The 16,704-nt window shown below is 42.5% G+C and overlaps 1 protein-coding gene across 2 annotated transcripts; it reads right to left on the bottom strand.

The window, feature by feature from the left end:
- Positions 1–1,109: 1,109 nt before the first annotated feature.
- On the bottom strand, positions 1,110–15,371 carry COPS3 (COP9 signalosome subunit 3). 2 transcript variants are annotated; one of them, XM_066977809.1, is made up of 12 exons: positions 15,215–15,371; positions 13,171–13,300; positions 11,393–11,505; positions 11,222–11,271; positions 10,314–10,474; positions 9,408–9,587; positions 8,005–8,145; positions 6,727–6,900; positions 5,710–5,796; positions 5,265–5,378; positions 4,587–4,667; positions 1,110–4,335 (listed from the first exon to the last, which is right to left on the bottom strand). In XM_066977809.1, the coding sequence occupies exons 5-12, from the start codon at positions 10,362–10,364 to the stop codon at positions 4,282–4,284; spliced, it is 882 nt and encodes a 293-aa protein (XP_066833910.1). In that variant the 5' UTR covers positions 10,365–10,474; positions 11,222–11,271; positions 11,393–11,505; positions 13,171–13,300; positions 15,215–15,371; the 3' UTR covers positions 1,110–4,281. The 2 variants fall into 2 exon arrangements, with proteins under 2 accessions (XP_066833910.1, XP_066833909.1); XM_066977808.1 differs by having other exon boundaries at positions 10,314–10,406.
- Between the last annotated feature and the right edge of the window lie 1,333 nt (positions 15,372–16,704).

Raw genomic sequence — 16,704 nt, 5'->3', positions numbered from 1 at the left:
ACGTGACCGCCGACCCGCAGGGGAGGGGTACGGGGCAGGCCGCGCGCAGGCGCAGTGCGCCCCTTCCGCGCTCTGAGGTGATGGCCCGGCCCCGCCCCTCGGCTCGTCCCCTGAGGGCTCAGCTCGTCCCGTGCCCCTGCCATGGGAAGGCAATAGGGGTTACACGGCCCAGAGCGAGACAGTGAATCAAGGGAGCAAACACCTTAGCTGCGTTAAAAACACCTTGGTTTAGGCTCTTACAGACCTGCCCTTTCAGCCCGTCCCGTATTGCTGCAGGGTCTCACATCTTACCACAAGGTTATTGCTGTGTGGAAACTACGCCACAAAAACCCCATGTCCCCTTGGAATTAATTATCCTTTCAAGCTTCAAAATAATCAACTGCTGGATTATTATTATTTTTTTTACCCCCTTCCCTTTACATTGGAGCTGACTTCTACAGTCTCAAGTACCCGAGTCTTTTTTTTTTAAAAAAAAAAAGAAAGCAGTAAGTCTTCCTCAGGATAATGGCACAAATCATTCAGCTGAGCACAACTCGTACTACTGCAGCCCGACTGAAACCCACAAAAAGGCAGTTACCAGCAATACTAGCACAATACAGTATGCCTCTGGCTCCGAGCAGCCACACACGGACTGAAGACTTGGGCTTCTGCAGAAGAAAGCAATATTCAGATGGACAGTGAGATGGATGATGCTTGCAACACAAAGATCAGATCTAAATACAAAAAAAGTCCTCATTTGCAGCACGTTTGAGCCAAAACCCATCTAATTCCAGAGTCTGTCTTGGACAAAGGCCAGTAGCAGCACTTTCCAATGAAGACAGACTGCACAAAAGAAAACACTACTTCTATTTGAGACAGTTCAGGAGAGCTCTAAGAAGCTACCAGTAGATACCAGTAGAGCTTGAACAATTCCTGAGCACAGGGCGCTGCCACCCGCAGCAGACAACTAGCAGCCTCCCGCCAGTCAGCCAGAATCACGTCCTGAGAAGCAAAAAGAACAAAAGACTCCCCTCCTCCCCCCCACCAAAAACCACAAAACACCACTACGAAAAAGCCAAATACAAAAGACCTACTCTCTCATTCTTTCAAGCCAACCATTTAAGACAAACTAAGAATGACTCGTTTGTTATCTTTATTTTCCAATAGTACATTTAAACAACTTCTCAGGACTAACCTCCTCAGCCAGTTTGGCCATGCAGAGAACATTTCCTAGGTTACACAGATCACCTACGACAACACACACACGGGTCGCAGTTGTACTGTCGAGTAGAGAAGGGAAGTGGTAGAGGAGGAGGCAACTTGAGTTATGCAAAAGCACGTGGCGCAATGGCTACTACTGCAGGTGTGTCAGCAAAGGTCACTAACTAGGGTTCCTCGGTGGCACAGAAGTAGGAGGGGTGATTGTATACATACCGCTTCCAGCCCGTTTGTTTTTTTTTGGATATTTTATTACCTGCTAAGCATAACTGAACTAGACCCCCCTCCTGTGGCTATGAGGTGCAGTTGCAAGACTAATGCTACCTTCAGAGCTGCGTTTTCTCTCTTTGCTAATTAAGATGCTTGAAAATATGAGTTAGATACCAAAGCATGCACTCGGTCTTTTGTGAACACATCTTGTGGCCATGCATGATGAGAACTAGCCACAGGCCCTCTGAGAGTCTAAGATCAAGAGCACACAGTGTTCCTATATTTGATCAAAAGTCCTTCCCTGCAATAAATACAAATTAAAACCAGAAAGCTCAAGTGTTCTCTAAGCATCCCAGCTGACCACAGCCCATGCAATTAGTTCCAAGATGTGAAGAAGCTACTTCATTAAAAATCTGACTTAATTTCAACAGTATCTCAAGACACGCAGATGCCAGACCATATGCATTTATCAAACCATTACTTAAAAGCCCTTCCCCAAAACACTTTTGGTGAATGCTTTCTCTCAACTGATTCTACAGGTGGGAGCCTACTTTGAATTTTCAACAGCAATGAAGAGTTTAACAGCACAACTATCCACATCAGAAAATGAACCCCAGCAGTTCTCTTTCAAAGCGTTTGCCTTCTTAGAAATCAGATTTAGTGTAATACATCATTTGAAAATAATACATAAATATATCTGCCATCCTTTTGATGTGTAGTATGGGTTTATTTTATCTACTTCAGGAAAAAAAAAAGAAAATATAGCAGCTATTTGCCAAGTGTGTATATTAGTTTGCCATTCACCAGCTCTCAGCAGAACGTCCACACTCACTAACAGGAACCAGCGGTACCAAAGCTCAGGCACTGCAAAGTGAGCATTTCTGCTTCTTCTCAAGCTCCATGAAAGCATTCTGCATACCTTCTCCCCCTGGCAAGTGAGCCCTTGGCGATGAAAGGCAAGCCATCCACATTCGTGTACGTGGCAGTTTGGGGTTAGTCATTTGCAATACTCGGAGTACTGCACATAATTGTAAACACTTCCACAACCCAGCTTTGTGCTCGAGCCCACAGCACAAGTCATCACGTATTTAACACTTCCACAGTACCAGAGCAGAAAATTGCATAAGCAAGTTCAGCATTGAAATCACTGCAGGATTAACTAGGAAAAATGAAAGTTAAAAACCATAAATATCTTTAATTACAAGGCTAGTAAGGCAAGTTAGGAAAAAAAAAGATTTTGCTTTAGGTGTAAAAGCTGCCTTCAAATATGGAAGTCACTATGATAGGAAGCACAAGGTCTCAACGGTGAGCTACTAACACTATGGACCTATGCTGTGTTCACTACTAAATTGCTATTTTATATTTTAAAAACTTCATTTACCACCTAGAGAACGATCTGGGGATAGTTCTCTTCTACTAGAAAGCATACTGCTGTCACAGAGGCTCTGCTAGAATTAAGAGACCGGTTTTAAATAAAAACCCCGGCAGTTCTGTACCTGCACTGGAAGCACAAATGGATTATTTTCAACCATGGGTGACCTCAACACATACAAGTTGCACATAGCAAGAGCCAGAAACGCTTAGCTCCCACTTCAGCACCCGAAAAAAGCTGGCAGGTTAGCAGTAGCAAGCAGCTCCTATTCAAGTGTTTAAGCAGGAAGCACTGGATGCTGAGCTTCTCACATTCTGCCTTGATGACAGGTGTATTTATGCCCAATAGTAGGAGATTTGCACTGACATGAAGTGTTTCAAAGGTGACTGAATAGTTAGAATCTTCAGATACATGAGAGCTACAGAAAAATAAAGAGACCATTGATTTAAGGAGTGAGCACTTGAAGGATCCAAAAGTTTTTGTTTGAAATAGTGAATAAAAACTAGATGCCATTCCAGCACCCAAATAAAATCCTGCTTTTTTAAGATAGCTGTATAGTACTCCATCGTTAAGAATTTTCTTTGGAAACAGAGAAATGATCTATAGCATGGCCTTCAGTTAGAACTGATTTCCACCACAGAAATATAGTATAGTAGCGTGTTGAATACCTTCATGCTGATTGTATTAGAGCAAAACTTTAAATTTCTTTCAGTGGGAACAACTTCACATCCAGCATCCTCCAGAACACGCAGGTCTTCCAGATATCCTTGTTTAGGCCTAATAAATTTGATCCAAGAGCAAACATTATTAGGAAGTGTTTTGTACCAGAAACTTAAATTCATAAACAGCTATCATGTATAGATTCCCTATAGAGATTTCTGCTTTTCAGCAAAACCTCCTAACAAGGACTCATTAATATGCTTATCCTTTTGGGAAGAACATGGTTCTTATTTCATCATTTAAGAGACAGCAGCCAACTACACCAGGTATATGCAAATTATGCAGTAGAGATTTTTTTTTTTTACTTAAACTCCACCCCTTCTCCCCCCAACCATACAATATGATAAATCTGCACTTTGAGCCAACTTTAAATACAGAATGAACCAGTAATTATCTTGTAAGCGAACCAATGCTAGTTTGTATTCTTCCCTGAATAACACTTTTTTTTCTGCAGAGGAGGAAAAAGAACTGCTACAGAAACACTGCAACATTCAAACCCTTTAAAACAAAAGGTAGATTATTTAATGCATTAACGATGTTAATCTGAAGATAAATAAATCCACAACAGACTTTTAAGTTTCTTTTGAGATTTCCTTTTTCTTTGCAGAGAATATTTCTGAAATTATACAGTACTGAGAGGGTGTTCTTTTATTTTCTCAATGTCCAGGTGAAAAGCAAAGCTCAGTTCTCTCTGCTCTCTTCATGGAACTCCTCAATGCCCTATTTCAGGCGTGATTCTCTTAAGCTTTTACTTGAAAGCGGAGTGGTGAGCAACATTAATTTCAGGAATAACTGGATGGTTTGGTCCCTGAGTCATCTTCTTGAGAGCCCATACTCTGGAAGAGAAAGAGTTATTTCTTTAGAAACAGGTCTGAAGATTTACCTTTGAGACAGACATTTCTTTGAAGTTAACAGGTATGGAAATTAAGTGGATATGAAATAACATGCACTTCTTTTATTTTAAAAATGATGTTTATGCACATTGCATTGATGTGCAACTGTTAACACTATAAGTACCAACATTCAGTGCAACAGACTCCCTGCACTCAATTTGTTACAAACTCTTACAAAACACTAGATCAATTACCTTCTGCACAAACTGAGGGTTCACAGTGATCTCTTGATCCATGGCTTTCAGTCGTTCATCAAGCTCTATACATTTCAGCATCTTAAAAAAAAACAGCAACATACTAAGCTGATTACTTTGTCCAGCTTGTACAAGATCTACAAGATATTTCATGGCTGTGCTACACAGAACCAGTAACATTTGCCATCACAAAACTTCAGTGTGAAAATCTTCTCTGCCCTCATCTCCCCAACGAAGCGTCATACCATTTTTTAATCCCTTATTTTGAACCACATCTTCCCAACAGTCCTTTTTAAGGCCACTGACTGACAGCCCCATGAGGGTCAACCATCTCGACCTAGAGGCAGATTATTAACAGCCAGCAGAAGTGATCCTTGAAGTCTGAACCTAAATACCATCTTTCTAATCCAGTCAGTTCGAGGAACTTCACACCACCAACATTAAGCAGTCCTTCTACTAAAACGTCTTAAGGCGTACAGAAGATAACAGGAAAGTCACTGACAGTAATTGGCTATCAACCTAAAACTTTTAAATACTGGTACTGTAAAGCAGTAATGATTCATAGCTCTCAATCTCTACACGTAAGTTACCTACACTGACATCTCCCAGCAGCTTTGTGATTACAGACTATGGTTCTTCAGTAGAAATTCCAGAAGTATTAATATCGTAAAGATTTACCTCCTGATCAATGTTATGAAGCATAGCTGGATTGTTATATTTTTCAGGATTATCGTGGAAACAGACCATACCATCTTTCTGATTAATACTTGCAAAGATTTCACCATCTTCTATCTGAAATGAGAGGGTTTAATATCAGGTATCAGTAAGAACAGAATTTCAGATAACTACACCTTGACTCCTTGTGGAATCATCTTCAACTTACCTGTTTTTTATCTCTTAACAACCTCCTGAATACAAAATGATGCACGCCTTATTTCAGGCAGAGAACATCTGACTTTGAGAACAGCCTAAACACCACAACAGACTGACAGTATTTCCTTCAACCTGATAAAGAACAATTCTTCAGCCATTCAGAACGTGCACTGCCAAACCAGATACTTTAAAAGGCTTTCATTGGATCATTTTTTAAATTACTACAGTTCTGTCAAGTAGCAAGTCTTACCATGTGGAGGACGTATTTTTCTGCTTCTTGGGGCCCCGACAACTGCACTCGACTTGCCATGTCTTGTAATGACAATGTTAAAAACGTCTGAAATTTAGAAAGTACCAAACCATTGAAACTAGATGGAAGAAACTCAGTTCTTACTGCAAAGATAATCTGTTATACTGCACACGTATGCAGACCAAACTGATGGAGTCATTATTCCATTTCTGCAATCCCTCCCGCCCCCAAGTTGTGACCATATCCAACCTCTTCCTCCACCTTTAAACATAAATAAGGTGACTGCCTATGCCTTGAATTTCCTTCAAGAGATGCATGCATTGCATTAATTCTGAATTCTCTACTGAAACTAACATTGTTTCACCTTGCCAAACAATAACTTTGCCCTGATCATCTTTAAGGATTAATCCGGTCTCTTCAGCTGAAGGAGCACATCACTACACTGTTTCTGGATTTTCCTGTTACTTCAGACACTTCCAAAAGCTGTCCTATTCACTCATTCTTATCTAATGAAGTAAGATGTGAAGTTCAGGTTTCCTATTTTTGAAAAAGATGGAGGTCACGGGCAGTAGTGCTTACAACTCTTTTTTAACTACACATTAAATTCTTACAGACTAAGCTCCCCTCATTTACAGTAGAAAAACCACCGACTTAGATCAGGGTATTGCCAGAGGTTTCCATATGGTTTGGAAGCTCCAGTATAAGAAGGAAGCAGATAAGCAGATATATACCTGTAATTTAGATTAAAGAGCCTTCCAGAGCAGTATCCAAACCCCTCTGATAGACAGATGTATTGAACCGTCTTTTAAATAATGCATAAACAGCCAACAGAACTGGTTTTCTGTATAAAGCATCTTAAAGCCTCAATGCTACTTCACAGACATGAATCTGCTTTAGTTATTTCATTGTGACATTATTATATTATCATTTCGCTCTCATTTGAATAAGATACTCTCTTTAAGGAAAACTAAATAGCTCAATTTCTCAGCAAAATAAACAAAAAAACACATATCTTACCTTGGTTAGCCTCTGAATATTCTTTTTGTAGAGAGACGACAAGCATTGCTTAACCAGCCCCATATTGTTATCCCTTGTGAATGTTTCACTGTGTTTGTTCACCAGATTTCGAAGCTCCGAGGGTTTATTGGTTGAATAAACTTGCGCTAATTCATGATAAGCATTGCTAAGAGGCTGCAATTAGAAAAATGAGAACTCTTCTTAAAGAACATGGTGTTCAACTGGCCTTACAAGTTCTATTCACTGCTTCAACATAAGTCAAACAGATATAAAAGTACATTTAAGTAAGCTCAAGTGCCTCTCAAAATACAGGTGATGCCCATACAAGTCTTCAGGGCAATAACAGATCCTCATACACTCAATCTGTTTTAGTGCAATGTAGACCTAGTATGCATCATTCAAGGACCTGTGTACGACTTGTTAATTTTAGTTATAGCAGAGCATGAAAAAGAACATTAGTTGACCATCAGATGAAGTACGCTGAGCTTTAGATTAGCAGAGTATCAACTATTCACTACTGACCCATTATATTTGTTCTAACCTCTAAGACACTGTCATCCTCGATCCCAATGAATCCCAGCACGGACAATACAGAACCAGAGGCCGAAGACAGGTTCACCTACGTTACTTTAAAATGGCAATTGTTTGACCTTGCATATTGAAGCTAGAAGATTTGGGGATTTTTATTTATTTATTTATTTTCAGTTTTGGTCATAAAACAACAAATTCAAACTTTTTAAAGCACATTATTTAGCTAGGACCACAACTGTTTTGACAGAGTTTTTGTCTTCCATCCTACACCTATCGGAATGCTTAGTGACTCCAAACTTGAGCCTTTCTGGAAGGTTTAATTCATTACTATAAAGCTGGTGTTTTGGAATAAAAAATTTTACATTTTTTATTTCAGCTGTATGAAGTTGCAGGTTGAACCTTTTTACAACAGTGGCATTGCACACTGAAAGCCAAGTAAAACCTGAATCATCTTTGGGTTCTAAAGTAAAAGGTCAGTCAGGGGATGTGTAGTATCAGCAAAGAGAGAACGGATAATTACAGAGTCCTGTTCAACACTACAGCGTGTAAGAGATGTAAAAGTTGCCAGACAATCTTTAGCCATTGTAGACTAGAAAGAAAACAAGAAGTTGTACTCTAGCACATTGTGCATTATTTTGCATGATCTGCAACATTGAACACTACCATCAAATGAGGACAGAAAAATTCTTGCCAACGTGGTTTACAAATTCACCTGTTCTATTATTTGACTGTTTTTGCAAGACTTACCTTAATGAATCTACCAACTATTTGGGAAGTATATTTTGGTAGCTGTTGAACTTTGCCAAGTAGTATCAAAGAAACTAGAATATACTTTTTATACGATTCCAACATAATATGACTGACTGCCATGGCTGGAGTAGTTATTGCCTAAGCAAGAGAAAAAGAAATAAATCAAGTTTAATATACTTACTGGTAGACAGCAGTAGTTATTGTATGAACCAAATCTCAATTTAAAGCTGCATGCAGAAAGGATAGAATGATATATTAAATTCACCTTTGAGTTTTAAAGCTTATCTAACTTCAGTCAAAGGTAATTATCAAAAATGTTCTAAATAAGTAAGTTCTACACAAACTACTTTAAAACACATCAAGTTACAGTGATGCCTGCCTTGCTGTGATGCGTAAAATCAAATTGAAACTTCTTTGCTTGGGATGCATCTAAATTTGCACTATAGATCACCTGTAGCTACATGTTACAATAAATGATTATATAGTTCCTGTGGAAACTAGATTTATACTGTAAATTAGTATTTTATTTTATAATTTGAAAAAGGATTTCATAAAGATATTACATCATTCCATCTCATATTTAAGCACACTGAAAGAGGCTTGTAGAATAGGGAGAAGGGATTTTGGTTTACTCCAATGCTGTTACTCAACAACTCACCCTTGTCTACAGAAGAAACTGATGCAAAATAACAAAATGCTGCACATTTGACTTTTTTTTTTTCCCCCACTGAGTTTTTCCAATTTTGTTATTTTCTTTCACAGAGAAAGTAAAGCAGCAAATACTGTAACAGGCTTGAAGTACAGCTTCCATCACAAAATTAACAAAAGTCTTAGGAAGCAAAACCACTGAGCTTATTTTTCTTCAAAAATGCATAATTCTGAGTATCAGCTTTTAAACTGTCTCTATGCCAGCAGTAATAAGCAGGCATTTGAAAAATATTTATAGTGAGATAAATTTAACATCAACCTTTGAGTTGCATAGTTTTATGGTGTAAGAGTTACTCGGCTGTAAGAGACCTTCTTTAAAGAAAACATTTCTAAAGTCACTTTGTTTGCTACTTTACTTTGTACACTAAAGGGTACCACTTAGGCCAAACCCTTCATGAAACAGCTAATAGAATAAAAACTAACCCAGATCATTTTTTATGTACAGCTGTGATGCACACACATGCAAAAGCAGAGCCAACGCGAATGATGAACAGCAGGATAGATCTATTAACAGAACTGTATCCTAAAGGTTAAGAACAAAAATAATCAGGGCATGCTCGTACTTTATACAAGTACACAGCTTTCTTTTCTACCCTTCATGGTAATTCAAAGATAACATGGTGCTATTACACATGCCATTTTTGCCTTCTAATTCATCACAATTCAGACTTACCCTTTCAATTTAAAGTTACCTGTTCATAAAAGTAGAGTGCTCTTTCAAAGTTCTTTAGCCCAGTGTATATCATCCCACCATAGTAGTAGTAACATAAAAAGTGCTTTGCATCATATGCCCCATTCTCTTTACAAATATCCATCATGTCCACATCTAGATACGGGAGGGCAGGTTTAAAGCATTTTGCTAACAAACAGAGCTATAAGAAAACAGACCAAGTTTTCATAAATTAGCCATTGCAAATTCTCATCAGGAAGAAGTTAAAAACTACTAAATGAACTTAGTTTCAATAAATCTCACTCCTCCAAGAGCTAAGAAGAAGTGCATGTCCGTAATGGTATAATGCAGATGATTCATTTTAAGGTGGCATTTGAAAAAACATTAACACTGATCGCAAACTGTTATAAGTTATCTGAATCCTAAAAAAAACTAGACCGACAAAGCTGCTTGCAACTCCAGGCCTTCCAGACTACTGTGCTGGCAGCACTAAATATTGCACTGAACATTCCCATCCAACTCTAAATCCCAGGAGCCAAGAACGAGACAGAAGTGCATATCCAGGCCAAAGACACCGAGACAAACATGCCTTTTGTCAAACTTGAGCAAACAGTATCTGGCCATTGCACTCACACTGCCTAAAAGAAGCTGTGCATGACTTTCAGCCCAGAGAGAAAGACTTTCAGAAGTCATGAACAAAACCAAAGAGCTGGGGGCACACACTGAACATTTAAAACAAGGAGAAAGGTGTTTTATTTCAGTATAGCACATTATTGACTACTGGAAAAGATGAAAAAAACCCGCAAACACCCAAACCCACAATCAAAAGCTATTTTTACACTGCAACATGTGAATACGCATTTCCTCAAAGGGTTACAGGCATTCTACAAGCTTTTACTCTCAGAATAAGCCCTTATGTTTCCCTTACCTGGCAGAGATCTGCATGTATTGAGGTCAGCTGGTTTGTGTTCATCTGCATCTTGTCTATGGCTTGTCTGAGAATGCTAATTCCTCGCAGGGGCTGTCAGAAATTACATCTCTTTCAGATAATTTCTCATAGATGGCAGCACATTGGATCTTATGTTGACACTTACAAATGAAAAATAACACTAATTGACAGGTTCCATTAAGTCGTAGTTAACTTGAGGTTCCCTTTTTGTAGGATACTGCAGTCTCTCAGAAAATAAAATTGATCTTGGCCACACAACTTCTGATAAACTAAATAACGTCATCAATTCTGCTCCACAAAGACTATCTCGTTGGGAATACATTTGTTTGCATTGATAACAAAGCCTTTTCTTGACCCCACAGCACTATCTAAGTTCCCACTGAATAAGGAAAGGCAGGGCTCTCACCTTATTTCACTTAGACCACATTTGATCTCTACTTTCATTTCAAGCTAGGTTTCACTCAAAATGCCCTCAAAAAGTCAGTATCTTGGCCTTAAAACAAGTGTCCCTAACATTTTAAGGCATTTTGGTAAGAATGTTATATAACAGTGGTGAGAATAACACTGAAGCTAGTATCACTGACTCACCAGTGCTAATAATTTTTGCAGCTCTCTCCTACTCATGCATACATTGTCTGAAGAACACCCTTGGTACTAGTGATTTCCTGGCTTGTGTGTGAGAGAGCATGTTTCTAGGCAACTCTCCCCAAACTTTTAACATAAGTTTTCCTTAAAGAAATTTTAAAATCTCACTTTAGGTTCATTACCTCCTAGTAGACTTAACACATCAGGAGCTGCACAAAAATATTTAGCATTAAGTGAGTAATGCCCCTTTTAAGAACTTGGATATGTGGGTAGCTTAGTTGTACTAGATGATGCTTGCTCACCTGTTTTCTCTCCACAAGGGCATTTGTTAACTGGTGGCACAGGCCAGCAACTAAACACAGCAAAAACCAAACAAACAGAAAAAAAAAGTCAGTGAAACAAGAAAATCAGTAAGGCCAAACTATACCAAAATATATAAGCTTTGAGGTTTTATAGAAAGCTCTTTAACTTACAAGTGTCTGTTGCATATCTAATGTGTTCCCCATTGCAAGTGCTGATAAAAAGCTGCACCTGTGAGAATAACGTTTCGAAGTCAGGGATGCTGGGCATAGAAAACTTCACAAACCTAAAACAAGACAAAAGAAAAGTTTAACATTTAAAGCTTTTTGTTTATTAGCCTCCAAATGTTCAGCGCTGTCTCTGCAGATGCACGTAGCTGCTTGCAAGCAAACCCAAAGTGTTTATGACAGATGGCATACGATTTCCCCCGGAGCTGCACAATTCTCAAATGTACCCTTTCAGTGCATACTCCTATCAGGAATCTAGTGTGAATTACAATTTTGAACAAACCATGGCAAACAAAGACTATTTCACCTGGTACAATGACTACAACCATAATAGAAAGAGTAGCTAACAATCAATTTGAATACTAAACCACACAACTTCTCTGGACACTTTACCTATCCTGCAGCCACCTCCTGCTTGACTGTGCTACAGCTTTCTTAACCATTACATTATTAGACTTCTATCTCCTGATAAGAGCTCCTTCTCTTCCCTTTCAGTTTCTCTCCATCTCTGCTGGTTCCTTAGCACCCTGCAGGCTGCAGACTCGCACACCGCTTCTCCTGTAAGACGAGTTATGATTACACTCATCTGCATGCAATGAGAACTCTAGCTATGCACCCTAGAAATGTCACCAAAAAACAAACAAATCTATTTAATGCTGTTGGAAGGCATCCAACCCTGCCCTTACTTGAGTTGCTCTACACTATAACAGGCAGTTCAAGCCTACCTAGATCATGAACTGCCATTCCCCACCGGGGTTACGAGTGTCCTTTCCTGTCTCTTCACAAAGTCTTACTTTGTGAGTTTCCCACGCCAGTTTCAACCAGGAACACTTTCCTATATGCTTCACTGATCATCTCTTCAAATAATACATTATACATCTTCTTTCTTACAGTTACTTTCCTTTCTTCACCTCGGATGCCCTGATTTTTGTGAATTCAAGAACACATTTTTATGAAATGCTAATGAAGTTAATATTAAGTTTAGTATCTCTACGCAAAACAGTCATTTTGCTTCAAAGGGGTAACAGAACAAGTACATGATTTCTGATCTGCCCTTTAAAAGAGCATTTTAAAATATACCTGCAGACACTTCACTTGCATTTAGGTACAACTGGAAATGACAGTTTGAACTTCATGGCCAAACCTCAGAAAAAAAAACACAAAATAAAACACCACCAAAACAAAACCAAACCCCCTCAGTATCACCAAGGCAATCCAAGTGGTATCTTAAACTACAGACAGCAGCAAGACCCTCAGTGCTGCCTGCACACAAATACCAAGAATGATGATAAGAACCCCTCTGTCACTAGGGAAAAACACCAAAAAACCACGTTGCTTAACGCTCACAGCTTGGCTTACGAATGTCCTGGCAACCAAATTTTACAAGCCAGGTTTGTATCTTTTTGTTGAACAGGTAGGGAGAAATCCTTACACAGCCATAAGCAAGAGAAATAGATACAGCCTTAAGGAAAACAAACCTTCCATATCACCTTTTGGCAGCGATGGCATTTTACAGGCTCCATTTTTTTTTTTTCCTATCAAAAACACAAACTGCTGTGACATTTCTTCTAATTAAACGTACGTGACCAAAGGAAACTCAGCTCCATGCTAAGAAATGCAGATTGAAAGTATTTGTGTCTAAAGGAAAAACGTTTGGTCGGTAATTCAACGTGTTGTCAGAGTTTTGGTACTAGAATAGTTAATCAAAAGGAAGCAACACTTACAAGACAGCAAGAACTCCTAGCGAGTGTTCCTGCACATCCAGGGCACCGAGCACTGTATCCAGGTGGGAGAGGTTTTTTGCTAGCAGTTCTCCACTTTTATTGATCAGCTCACAAAGCTGGGTCATTTGCCCTGAAATACAAAACATCCTGGTCAGACTCCAGTTAGGAAAACACTCACGCGTTCCCCTATTTCATCACGCCTTGCTTCCCTTTGTAATTTGAGGAAAAGGCAGCATCACCCAGAGAATTTACCTTTCTGCAGTATGACAAGCACAAGTTTTCAACAAGCGAGGTACCTACGCACAGTAAATTTTCCTAAGGTGACAGCGAATTTTCTGGCTCCTGGCACTGCAAAGAGGGGACCTCCCTCTGGCATTATGATGAACTGCTTTCAAAACCTTTTTTTCTTTTTTTTTTTTTCCCTTCAGAACTACCAGAATTAGAACTAGGTCTTTCTGAGGCATGGTACTGTTTCAGGGCTCAACCCTCGCAGATTGGAGAGAAAAAGCAGAAGTTCTTTCGCCCTTACTAAAGTCTTCATAAACAGAAATAGTGCCCCCATTCATAAAGATTAACACTATTCTCAAATCCCCAGCCTTTGCCTTTGAAAAAAACAAAACCTGGGAAGCCTTCGCAATAAAATGTTAACTTTAAAGTAATAGAGGGATCAAAAGGTCTAACGTAGGCCCAGAGCCCGGGAACCCCATAAGCCCACCCCAAAAACAGCCCTCTACATACAAAAAACTCCAGGTGTCAGCACGGAAAGAAACAGGCCTTATAAAACTCCGTGATTTGGTAACACTATTGAAGCACTGCAAAACCTTACTTCTGATGCCCTCCTTAACAGAGGAATCCTGCTGCCATCATCTCGCACCCCCTCTCCCCCTTCCCCCCCAAAAAAATCACAACCGACCAGCCCCACAGGAGGCCTGACTAGACGTCCCTTTATGCCATCTCCTGTGCAGCTGCACGCTGACAGCCAAGGACCAGCACCACCACGAGCACACGTGCTTCTCCTGGAGGCTCGCGTGAGCTCCAGCAGCCTGTGGTGCCTGGGTTTACTTTTTGACAGAGAGCATCTACCTGGCTAGTAATTCCACAACAAACGGCTTCCCCTTTAACCTTCTGCACCCACAAAGCCTTATAGCAAAAAGTCCCCCAGCTACGTTAAACGCATACAAAGAGCTGTCATCTTCTGCCTGTTACACGCTCGCGTCTTGCGGGTACAAAGTGTCCCTTGCACCTGCTATCCCCAGTAAAAGCACTACACGTTTAATAAGTCAAACCAAAGCATGAGAGAATTTGAGCTCCACCCAAAAGTAACTGCCAGAGAGAAAGCCTGAGGCCACAGAGGGAAGCATCAGTTTTTGATCACTCCCAGGGGATGAAGACCCAATGCAGGGAACACATTTTAGGGGAGCATCAGCACAAGAAGTAGGGCACACCGTGCCCAAGCGCGGGCAAAGTTTGACAACGAATCTGAGAAGGTGTAAGCGGGGCTATTGAAACGTTCTGTGGGCATTTTGGTTCTGGGAACTCCGAGGCTCTCTCAGCCCCGCTCTCACCCTCTCCCACACTAATCCTCAGCGGCGCAGACCTTCGGAGCCTCAGCAACGGGAGGCGGGACCGCCCTGCCCGTGTTCCCTTTCCCTCCAGGATCCAGCACCCCCAAAGCCATCAGAGGCGCCCCCCCCCCCGGCCCCACGCTCCCCGGTACGGCCTCCCCGAGCCCCCCCCTCCCCACAGTCACCGGGAAGCCCCGGGAAGGAGGGGGGGGGGGCACAGCTCATCCCTCCCTAACCCCCCAACCCCCGTCCCCTCCCAGCAGCCCCTCAGAGCCCTCCCGGCGCCTCCCCAGCGGGCGACCGAGGCACAACCGTGACAGGGCCAGGCCCGGGCCCGCCCCCAACCGGCGGAGCAGGGCCCGGGGAAGGGGGGGGGGGGGCTCCGCCGGCCGCCGCCGCCCCCTCGCGCCCCCTCGCGTCCCCTCCCCGAGGCCGGTGGGACCCGGTGGGGCCCGTGGGGGCCCGGTGGCCGCGGTCACCTTGGGCCGAGAGCTGCCGCACGCTGTTGACGAACTGCTCCAGCGCCGACGCCATCTTGGCGGCTGGCGGCGCGGCCGCGCGCGCTGCGGGCGGGGCGGGGCCGCCGGTGAGGGGGGGGGAGAAGGTGGGGGGAGGAGGGAAATAGAGCGGAGGTGACGCCTCTCCCAGCCAATCGGGTGCCGCCGCGGGCCCCCCGCCCCGCCCGCCGGTGCCGCGCGTCATTTCCGCCGCCTAGGGAGCGGGGGAGCCGCTCCCCCCCGCCCGCCGCGGTTGCCGGGGTAACCGGCGGCAGGCCGGAAGCGCCGCCCCCCGGGAGCGGGAGGCCATCTTAGCGCGAGAAGCCGTGACTCAGCAGGGCCGCGGGGTGACGTCACGGTGGCGTCACGGTGGCGTCACGCGTGGGGCCTGGGGCTGCTGCAGGGCCCTCCCCTGGGCCTGTACGTGGAAACCTTTTGCCTGTCGTGAAAGGCGCCTGTGTTCTGCCACTGCACTGTCAGGGAAATAAAGCACGAAGTCCCGTTCCTTGCACTGAATCACGGAATCATCACAGAATCATCACAGAATCATCACAGAATCATCACAGAATCATCACAGAATCATCACAGAATCATCACAATTATCACAGCATTATCACAGAATCAAGGTTTTTAAAAGATCTCCAAGATCATCTGGTCCAACCATCCCCCTACCACCAATGTCACCCACTAAATCATGTCCCTAAGCACCACGTCCAACCTCTCCTTGAACACCCCCAGGGACGGTGCTGGTTCCTGTGAAGTAAGAATACAGCCTTGAAACTTCACATTTTCCCTCCCAAACTCACGTTTATTTTACTGTTAGATGCACCCTGGCTGTCAGGAATTCTGTTCCTGCATTCACTCTCACTTTCAGTATTCACTCCCTGACCTTCACCAAGCCACTTGCTCTCCGCAACCCGTTTGCCCTTGACGTGAAACAAGAACAACATACTCCATGGAAAACATTCTGGAACCGAAAGATTAAATATTCTGGATCCGCTAAGTCGTGTCGTTGCTGTCAGCCAAAATCTCTTCCTCCCCAGCTCAGCGGTAGCCTAATGCTGTTAGTCACACTCTCGATGCCTCCCGGCTCTTTAGCAGCTTAAATCCCCAAAGTGCTTTTTGGACCGTGGTGATGTTTGGTCCTGTGTCAGAATATTCAGCCCTTTACGCATGCTGTTTCTGTGTCAGCACTTGGTCGTGACACCTCGAGTCCCTGTCTCCATGGCCACTTTTGTAAATGTTTCCCACCACTGAAGAGTTCTGGGTCCACTGAAGAGCTCTGGGTCCATCTGGTAAACCCCCACACCGCCTGTGTGGACGGAGCTGTCGGATCCAGCGAGGTTTCTGGGCAAACTCTCACTGCTCCCCACGACTTTGCTAAAATATTGCATCCTGCATCTTTGCAGCATAAACCCCCCCGTGGCTTCCACCTGCACCCCTGTCACCTCCGTGCACCCCAAGACGACCAC

Source organism: Anser cygnoides, chromosome 15 (assembly GCF_040182565.1).
Source record: "Anser cygnoides isolate HZ-2024a breed goose chromosome 15, Taihu_goose_T2T_genome, whole genome shotgun sequence".
In the NCBI taxonomy this organism is placed as follows: Eukaryota; Metazoa; Chordata; class Aves; order Anseriformes; family Anatidae; genus Anser; species Anser cygnoides.
Note: the sequence above shows the minus strand (reverse complement) of the source record. Positions and strands in the feature narration are given on the sequence as shown.

What these genes read in the sequence shown, in the direction of transcription:
- COPS3 (XM_066977808.1), bottom strand. Translation starts at nt 15,269, where the DNA reads ATGGCGTCGGCGCTGGAGCAGTTCGTCAACAGCGTGCGGCAGCTCTCG. An exon ending in GCGGCAGCTCTCGGCCCAAG is followed by an intron (nt 13,301 to 15,214) that starts GTGACCGCGGCC and finishes TTTGTATTTCAG; the next exon opens with GGCAAATGACCCAGCTTTGT. An exon ending in CCCTTGTGGAGAGAAAACAG is followed by an intron (nt 10,407 to 11,221) that starts GTGAGCAAGCAT and finishes AATTTCTGACAG; the next exon opens with CCCCTGCGAGGAATTAGCAT.